At 36.7% G+C, this 10,000-nt stretch overlaps 1 protein-coding gene across 2 annotated transcripts in view; it reads right to left on the bottom strand.

Moving 5' to 3' along the window:
- Positions 1–6,845: 6,845 nt before the first annotated feature.
- The window catches only part of LOC148726006 (uncharacterized), an 8,679-nt gene continuing 5,524 nt past the window's right edge, over positions 6,846–10,000 (bottom strand). The window contains exons 3-4 of one of the 2 annotated variants that reach the window (XM_088726985.1): positions 8,251–8,305; positions 6,846–7,877 (exon numbers count right to left, since the gene is read on the bottom strand). In XM_088726985.1, the coding sequence (XP_088583111.1) occupies positions 7,717–7,877; positions 8,251–8,305 (216 nt within the window). In that variant the 3' untranslated portion in view covers positions 6,846–7,716. Of the gene's footprint in view, positions 7,878–8,108; positions 8,306–10,000 lie in introns of both variants that reach the window. The other variant, XR_015989367.1, reaches the window with a different exon arrangement.

Below are 10,000 nucleotides of genomic sequence, written 5' to 3'. Positions count from 1 at the left end.
AATATTTTTTGAAGATGAATGAAGGAGTATGACAAGTTCACCAACATTTCTAACTATGTGGATATTCATGGTGTTTAATGGCTCTTCGGTTGAGGATATTTTAATGATGAAAGTGCGAACAAAACGCGAAAAAATCCCCAAAACTTGAAGTTTGAGATGGCTTACTTTGGTTTGCGAAACGAAACGAAACGAAAAGGAAAATCTATAGTTTGCGAAATGAAAAATCTGTAGTTTGCGAAATGAAAAGTCTGTAGTTTGCGAAATGTAAAATCTGTAGTTTGCGAAATGGAAAATCTGTAGTTTGCGAAATGAAATTTCCCTGTCAAAATTAAATTCTGGCGGAAGACTATCCTGGCGATCACCTTTGCATACATTTGCTAGGTAGGAGACCCTTGCGTTACATTTTCTAACAGGTCAGGGGAGTCTAACTTTTGGTTGAGCCATCATGGGTCGAGGGTCTTATGTCGAAGTCGAGGGTATTTAGTCGAGCGTCCCTTTTTTGTTTTTCTTTTTCGCAGCCTAGGCGAGGAATTTCATTTCGCAAACTACAGATTTTCCATTTCACAAACTACAGACTTTCCATTTCGCATACTACAGATTTTTCATTTCGCAAACTACAGTTATTCCATTTCGTTTCGCAAACTACAGTAAGCCCTGCATATTTTTCAGTTACTTTTTAGTGAGGATAATTTTGCAAAGTACATCACAGCCTTGTACTATTTCAATAAATCAATGTAATTCAAAAAATGTTATACATTCAAGAAAAACAGTTACTATCAGTAGTGCATATACATTTGCGAATATGCATGTAACATTCTTTTGTCCATTTGCGGTTTGATACTAATTTATAAATTCACAGCCGTAGCGTATTACTAGCTGTAATTACAATAAAGCTGTAATTCCAAACATCAAACTATCTGCCTGGACTCTACAGAATCAACACTGAGAACGTGCCTGGATAGCCCAAGTAGATTACCGTATTTGTTCGCCTATAAGCCGAGCGATTTTTCCAACAAATCAAACTGAGAACAGGTAAATTCTCGCCAAGGAAGGGGGTTCGGCTTATAGCCGTGTATTTTCACCAAAAAATATTTAAGGGTGCTTAACAAGATTCGAAATTCAATGTTTATTCGACTGTAAGCCGAGCGATTACCAACAAACACAAATTTCCGAGATCACGAAAGGTAGGTACATGTAAATCATTGTTGGTTCTGCTCGACGGAAGCTCGAATCGCATAGGAGTTTCATCCATATTGAACAGCCTGGAGAGCGAATGGCCATACCGCTGCCAAAGTGCGATCACGAACTGATGGAACTGGATGATCTTTTCTTCCAGATCTTGTGGGAGTCGCTGGGCCAGGGTTGTCCTAGTGCGAAGGCTGATGGAATGGCGCTTTTTCCATCTCTGGTAGCAACCCAGTGAGGCTTTGAAGTCTGGATCACTGCTCAACTCCTTTGCCTTTAGCCGTAGAATTAATCCGCTTACAGCAATTCCTGTATAAGATAACAGAGATCAATTGTTTGACTTGTTTTGACGACATGAAAAACTGGCCAATCAGAAGCGGTCATTCCCACGGTTTGTGCAAACATTGCAACACGATCTGACAGATATCAGTTGATCGAAGCTTTTCATTGTTTTAAAGAAGCGAAAGACCTACTTTGACTCCCCTGCTCTGAAAACCAGTCCAGTAGTGTTTGATCCAATTCAGGATACTTTGGCGAAAGGCAGCCCATCGTCTTTCGCTTTGCTGACATTTTAAGCTCACCATAAAACAGGTTCGCTTAATCTTTTCGCCAGCGACGCACCATCGATTCACTGATTCCGTAATCTCTAGCGATGTCGGAGTTGTTCTCGACGGCCTCTGCTTCAGCAACGACTTTTAGTTTGAACGCTAAGTTGTATGAAGAACGACGAACTTTCGGCATGATGATCGATTACGATAACTTTGAAAGAGAGCGATTGTTTGAGACAGGATTCTGAACTCAGGTGAATGTTTTGTTATGTCACGCATGGTTCTATTTATTTACACATTAAATTCAACTTATCTGTGATTTGTTGTTACTTTCAATTAAACGACCAATAACAACTGAGTAAATAACCTACTTTTTGGTTACATGTTTCCCGAGGGGGAAGCTCCTTTTGTTTTCGATTTATGTTAATTCATCTCAGTTAACGACACGCGTGGAGTACTTTGCAATTATTAGGTCTCGGCTTATAGCCGAATGTTTTTTGTTTATTTTTTATTTCAATGCAAAGCTGCTGACATGAAGAAGTTTAGGGTCTCGGCTTATAGCCGAGATCGGCTTATGGGCGAATAAATACGGTAGATACCGATAAGTGACCCTTCTGTCTAAAATGGTTCAAGAAGCTAGGACAACGTTCTTTTTGACCTGCGGGTAGTCCCTTTCTACCCAAGTGGCCTAATGACCCAGTTTCTGTAGTTGAACAAACAAAATCGAGTCCCAGACGATAGTTTTCCAAAGATTTAAAAATCGGTGTTAAACAATCTCCTAACGCAGGGTATACAGGTTATCACTTTCAATCATTTTCCAATTATTTGAAAATGGAGTACTTAAAACAGGCCCTTTTTGCACATTTTATTCCACATTATCCAAGAAGTTACAAACTGGACCTGTCAACCCATCGTGCTGCTTAACCGACTAGCGACAAAGGGTGAAAAATACTACCGACTAAGTGACTGAATATTAACCGACAAGTGGACCCTCCTCCCCCCCATTCAGACTCTCTGTTGAGATAAGCGCTGAAAACTAGCAAAGTCATAATTTTGTCATATCTGAAAATTCGGGGTTATCAAGCAATGTCAATTATGTGGGGTGTATCGCTAGTGACCAGAAACGCGAGAGATAAACCCCGTTCTCTGTTGTTATTTCAAATCTATACAAACTGAAAGTAACAGAAGTCTCCACGTGAAAATTAAGCATTGCAAACTCATTACCCAGTGTGATAGGGCGAGGTGCCGCAAAATCGACCCCGTTTTATGTTGTTATTTTGTAAATATCTGAAAATTGGGGTCATTAACCAGTGTATTAGTGCAGGGTGTATGTGTAATCACTAGCAACTCCCGAAATCGACCCCGTTTTTTGTTGTTATTTTCTAGATATCTGAAACTTGAGGTCATTAACCGGTGTTTTAGTGCGAGGTGTATGGGTAATCATCGGAAACTCCCGAATCGACCCTGTTTTCTGTTGTTATTTTCTACCGAAATATCTGAAAATTGGGCCTGGAGCATTAAAGCAGAGTGTATAGGTTATCACACAGGAAACTCGCAAAATCGACCCCGTTTTTTGTCGCTATTTTCTAGATATCTGAAAATTGGGGTCACCAAACCAGTTTGTTAGTGCGGGGTGTATGGGTAATCACTGGCAACTCCCGAAATCGACCCCGTTTTTTGTTGTTAGTTTCTAGATATCTGAAGTTGGGGTACTTAACCGGTGTGTTAGTGCGGAGTGTATGGATAATGACTGGAAACTCCTGAAATCAACCCCGTTTTTTGTTGCTATTTTCTTGATATCTGAAAATGGAGGTCATTAACCGGTGTTTTAGTGCGAGGTGTATGAGTAATCACTGGAAACTCCCGAAATCGACCCTGTTTTATGTTGTTATTTTCAACTGAAATATCTGAAAATTCGGTCCGGAGCATTAAATCGGAGTGTATAGCTTATCACTCAGGAAACTCGCGAAATCGACCCCGTTTTTTGTTGCTATTTTCTATATATCTGAAAATTGGGTCACTAAGCCAGAGTGTTGGTGCGGGGTGTATGGGTAATCACTGGCAACTCCCAAAATCGACCCCATTTTTTGTTGCTATTTTCTACATATCTGAAAATTGGGTCACTAAGCCAGAGTGTTGGTGGGGGGTGTATGGGTAATCACTGGCAACTCCCAAAATCGACCCCATTTTTTGTTCCTAGTATCTAGATATCTGAAGTTGGGGTCCTTAACCGGTGTGTTAGTGCGGAGTGTATGGATAATGACTGGAAACTTCTGAACTCCACCCTGTTTTTCGTTATTTTCTAGATGTCTGAAAATTGGGGTCATTCACCGGTGTTTTGGTGGGGGGTATAGGTAATCACTGGAAACTTCGCGAGAACGACCCCGTTTTCAGCTATTTTCTAATTTTCGGAAAATTGGGGTCATTAACCGGCCTGTTAGTGTGGGGTGTAAAGGTAATCACTGGAACCTCGCGAAATCAACCTCATTTTTCTGTTTATATTTTCTAAATATATGAAATTTGGGAGTAGCCGGTGGCCCACTCAACCCTGTTTTATTAGTCATTTTCTTGGCTCTTCACCCACCCTATATCTAAAGTTATGTCCTGTGTTTGCAACGACGACTCAGTATCAGACTGGCGTATTTATGACATAATACATTGCAGTTATTAACTATACACGTTGGATGATGGCTGTTGCCATACGATTTCTGAGCGTGGCATCCAAAATTTCACAGCTGAATTTTAAAAGGAGGTCCCATTCAGACCTGCCAAGTGTTCCATCTTTGAAAACAAGCGACAAGCTCAAAATCGGTGCAACGTAAAATACCTCATCAAAAAAGTCATGAACAACTGTATGATTGACAGTTATCACACAATCTTTACAATCTATCCAAAAAAGAAAAAAATATTTAATGCTACTATAAATAATCTCCCTAGCAAGTGTAGTTAGCTTCGTAACTGTAAAATCAGAGTTGATTGTTCAGCTCAAACTAAGGTCAAAGCTATTAGTGTCCATCAGTGATTTGCCTTTCTCTTTTCTCCGAATGCACGACTGCTCGCACATTGAATATAATTAATTCCATACAGTACAATTCAACTTTTTTTAAAAAAGGCAGATATTAACTATCAGTAAAGAAATAATAAGAAGAAACCAAGGAAATTTTCCCTCAAAGGTGATTTGTATTAATTAACCGACAATATTTTATAGTTGTGAAATAATTTGCAACGAATCACCAAATTCAAAGCGACTTTACTATGGGTACATTTCATAAGAATAGAAACCATATAAGTTGGGTCCTGGTGAAGTACACTTAATATACTGAGATGAAACTTGTTCAGTGGAGAGCATTAAAGATAAATGATGTGTTGTTTTAATCCTATACGTGACACGTCCGCAGTAACAATTTAATTTAATTTTTTAATATACTCAATTTCAATTATACAGGTCTTAACATAATATACAAATTAAAGATAAATTAATGATTATTAAAAAAAATAAAAAATTTACAAGATCTAAATAATTAGGTCAGTTTATACAGAATTCAAAGATTCCTCATAAGAATAAACTGCCTCAATGAAGGGAAAAAAATTTTTACGTACAATATAGTAGCTCAAATAGCATAATTAACATGACAATAATTATTAATTAATTATAAAAATCTATCCTTATTTCCAGTAAATTTGTTTTGATAAAATTCATTAATACTGTTCTTAAATGATGAGAAAGATTCAATCATTCTAATGTGTAGTGGAAGAGAATTCCACAGGTCTACAATATGATTAAAAAAAGAAAACTTAAAAACATCAGTTCCAAAAAGGCCTTTCCCCAGTGTAACCTCACTATTTCTGATGTTATATTTAGACGTCTTAAAATTTACACATGACAAAACATTAAAATCAATGTAACCTTTAAGGCATTTAAAGGAAAAGCAAATAACAGCAAAGGAAAAAGCAATTCCTCGAAAATGAACTATAGAGTTAACATTCAAAAGTATGCTTAAAGGGTTACATGACTTTCATTAACAAAAATACTTTCTGGCTCCAGCATAATACTGTTGGTCTTGGCATTTCAATCAAGAGTGTATTCTCTTAGGCTAATTATTATCACTTAGGTTCTAGAATCAATATTGGGTCATTCTCTTCACTTAGATTATACTATTTAACATTTTATTGTAATGTAGCTAAATTGATCGATGATTTCATTTCCATTGATTGGTCTAATGCGGCATGATCTGAATGAACAGTCGCATTTTGGTTATACCTCTATGGAATTAAATTGACCTAACTTTGATACAGCAATCTGGCCTGATTTCGAACCAGATGGAGGGTTTTTAAAGTTAATTTATCAGTGAAATGTTCAGCAAATTAATTTAATTAATTTTAATTAATCAAATTTGTGACTGCAAAAAATACCTTAAATTTACTTACGGTAAATTATTACCCTAAGACTTCCTTCAGAGCTCAACTAAGGCAGATGATGGAACTTTAGACAACTTTCACTCATGACAATTCTGCTCGCTACTTATAAATGTTTGCATATCTAAGTAAAAAATTAGTATTGAATTTTGGTTTTGAGTTGGCGTCAGTAGAAAAACAACAAATTATTCATAACATTCTAGCAAAAGCTATGTCTTCAAGGAAGTAATTACTGTAGCTGTTTTGGTCCTTAATTGAGCCCTTTTTACACAGTACACAATCCTTGTTGACTAAGTGTAACTAAAATAACAGAGCAAATGGCCCCTGGTAAACAAAATGGCTCCCCAGAATCCAAATTTGCACAACACTGAAAGTAAAGAGGGCCATGGGCAGTGCAGATAATGTTCTTTCCCAGTACTTGATCATTATTTAAAACATCACTGTAATTAATTGTTTCTTAACTAAACCAGAAAAATTCTATTTCTGAAATAACTCATACATGCATTAAACTAAAATTTACATTCCTTTAGTACATTCCATTTGTAACTCAAACCACTAGTTACATACAAAACGCAGTTGTTTAATGATAACTTCTGCAGTTTTTAAATACTTACTGTATTTCTTGTTGAAAAGGTCTTGCACATGAGCAATAGTAAATTGCTGATGATTTGCACCCATAAAACAGAAAGTAAACAAAAGACTTAATATGTAAACAAGATATGAATGGCAGCTACATGTAAGTTTCACATGAGGATTCTATTAAATGGCCCATACACTTCTTTGTGGTTCAACTTACATACATGTACCTTAATTTTGAAAAAGTCACAACACCTACAACATTAATGTTTAAAAACTCTGGAGTACTTGAAAATAAATTATTCTTGGTACCAAAACCAGTCCCTATCAAATAGGATTTTGTACTGTAGTCCCATGAGATGCAACCCCTCACTGAAATTCCTTGTCTCAGACTCTAAGGTAGATGGCAAGATTGTTATATAGGTGACTCAATCAAGACATTATCCTGTTTGCTAAGATCACAGCAGTGTCTGCATCTTGATCTTACTTATTAACATCCTCTTTGATGCAGCTCTTGAAGACATGCTCCCTTCCTTGAAACAAAGTGCCAAATTGTGCCGTTCATTTTTCATAGTTCTTAGCTTCCATTAATGGGCACTTCATGAGGTCCACCAACACCCACAAAAAGGATGTTTTATGTTCCAGTTCTCCCATAAAATGGCAAACCTTAATCAGTGAATGAAATATCTGCAGTGCTCTGTTTGTAAGGGTAACTCATATAGGGTAATTGCTTTATTAAAATCTTAATGAAGGCGAGGGCAATCAAACACTAGAAAATATACACAATGTACACCATAAAACAAGAGAGAGGCAAGACTGGGGAGGAAAAGGGTTGATTAAGAACCTGTCATCTATTATATGGCCACAATCCACAAATAGGATATTGGCTGCAGATGCCATCTTTGGTTTAAAATGCAAAACAGTACACTCGATTCCATATTCTTAACCTCGCTCAAAGTGAATAATTATGGTGTACTTGTCACATAAAATTTCACTGTTTGAAAGCAAATATTGTCTTCTTACCAAAATATTCTCGAAATTTTATGCTCATCCCTTGATTAGTTGCAAGAAATGCTGTTCCAGCCCTAGATGCAAGGTTGTACACTTCACCACTGATATCCAGATATAATGTGGATGTCTGACAACCCAAATCTTCAAGAACCAGGATTTATACATGCAATAAAATAAGGCAATTAAAAAGGTTATATTATCTTCAGTCTTAATTATTAAGATATAGGTCTAACCCGAAAACACTTCTTTTAAATCCCCTAAGGAAATGCTCAATATGAATCATTCATAATTACTGTTAGTATTATTAATGTTTTTTGAAGATAGGCAACTTAACTCTATCAGGGTGAACATACACAGCTGTATTAATAGTACCTCTTCCAAAAGTTTCTTTCTGTGTCTATCAATTAGTTTTCTTTTCTGCTCCTCCGTGAGTTCTGATACTTTGACATTTAATTCTTTATAAACTTTTGCAGAATCCACAAACTTTTTTTTCTCCATGTCACTTCTTTCTCACCACTTTTCAGATGCTTTCTTATTCTTCTGTTGGTAGGTAAGACCTTTACATTCATCTGCAACTCAGTAAAAGAACATATATGATTCATGAAAAATATATGACCAAGTGCACTAATCACATGCAGTGATGTCAGTCAAGACCACCTTACAGCCACATAACACTTACTGATTACTAAATTAAAGATCAGTCATTTCCCAACAATGAGCTATCAACAGATTCATGATTCAAAATAACTATATATTGTATTGTGATCTGCAACAAAGCTTACGTTTGACCACTTGAAAATTGTCAAGGTATCAATGAAAGGCCTGTTTCCTTTCCAAAACTTCATGCAAGCTAGAGCAGTTCTGAAAAGAATGTCTGAGTGAGAAAAAAATTATTTTTATAGGCTACAATAACACAAATCAAAACCATTGTTTCTAATGTTAATAGCTATGATGTCAAGCAGTAACAATACTTAATCATGACATTAAGCATTATACAACATAATGGGTTATAATAATAATAATTTACATTTCTAGAGCGCTAAAATTATAAAATATTCTAAAGCGCTTTACAACATTATTAACTACAAATATTAAAATGATAAACGACAAAATATCAAAACAAACTGTAAGCCAGCTTGAATAGATGTGTCTTAAGCTTTGACTTAAAAATCGTTACACTTGGACTGTTTCGAATTTCAAGCGGCAGTTCGTTCCACAAAAAAGGTCCAGAACGGGCAAAAGCACGATCACCAAAGGTCTTAAAGTTAGTTCTTGGGACCTTACGGAGACCCTGATCGCAGGAACGTAGCTGATGACCCTTGACACTGTGTGGCTGCAGATATTCTTTTATGTATAGTGGGCCTTGGTTGTTTAAAGCTTTATAAATTAAAAGTAACGGAAAGAGTACCATATAACCCCATACATTAATTATGCATTCAATTTCATTAATTATGTATGCACCTCATTGTTTTTAAGACAATGACTTATTCCCATGGGTTTAGCATATATACATTACTAATAAGTACTTACTGCTTCAATAAAAGAGAAATTGATTGAAAGCGGCGTTTTCGTCTCCATTCCTTTCTCACGTTCTTCTCCCTTCTCCCCTTCGTTCCTAAGTTCTCCTCGGTTTTTTTTTTTTTTTCTTTCCTTTCCTTTTTACCTTCTTGGCAGTTCTGCTGAGCCTTGAACCATCGCTCCTCAGACAACGCGTTATTATCACACAATTATGAAACCATAGCCTTACCACTATGCTACGCAAACCAGGTAGGAGTTCCTCTCCAAAAGCTACATTTTTTTTTAACCTTTCAGTAAAAAAATTTTCATAACAATATGTGCATTGATATAATGCACCAAAGGTCCCCTTTGCACTAAAGAATGGATTTCTTCTTCTATACGATTGGCCAAATACCACATAGAAAACAAAATTTATTCATACCTCTTTCTAATAACATCAACGAAAGAAGAAGATAGAAGGAAGAACAACAACAACAACTCGGAGATGGGGAGACTGAATTTTATTCGACTTTCTCGAATATTATCGGATCACGACCGGTGCATACAGTGGTGTAAGGATCACAACCCGCTTGTGACGTGGGTAAAATGTCCTCGAGCTGGGCGCAGCAATGAACTTAGCTGGACGCGACGTGCTTCATCGCGAGACGGGTACGAGTGGCGATGTTCAAAAAAGGGTTGCGATGGAATGGCTTCAATGCGCCGGAATTCACCGGTGCGCACACACAGGGTATCGAAAATACATGGTG

The sequence above is a fragment of the Stylophora pistillata genome, chromosome 7 (assembly GCF_964205215.1).
Source record: "Stylophora pistillata chromosome 7, jaStyPist1.2, whole genome shotgun sequence".
In the NCBI taxonomy this organism is placed as follows: Eukaryota; Metazoa; Cnidaria; class Anthozoa; order Scleractinia; family Pocilloporidae; genus Stylophora; species Stylophora pistillata.
Note: the sequence above shows the minus strand (reverse complement) of the source record. Positions and strands in the feature narration are given on the sequence as shown.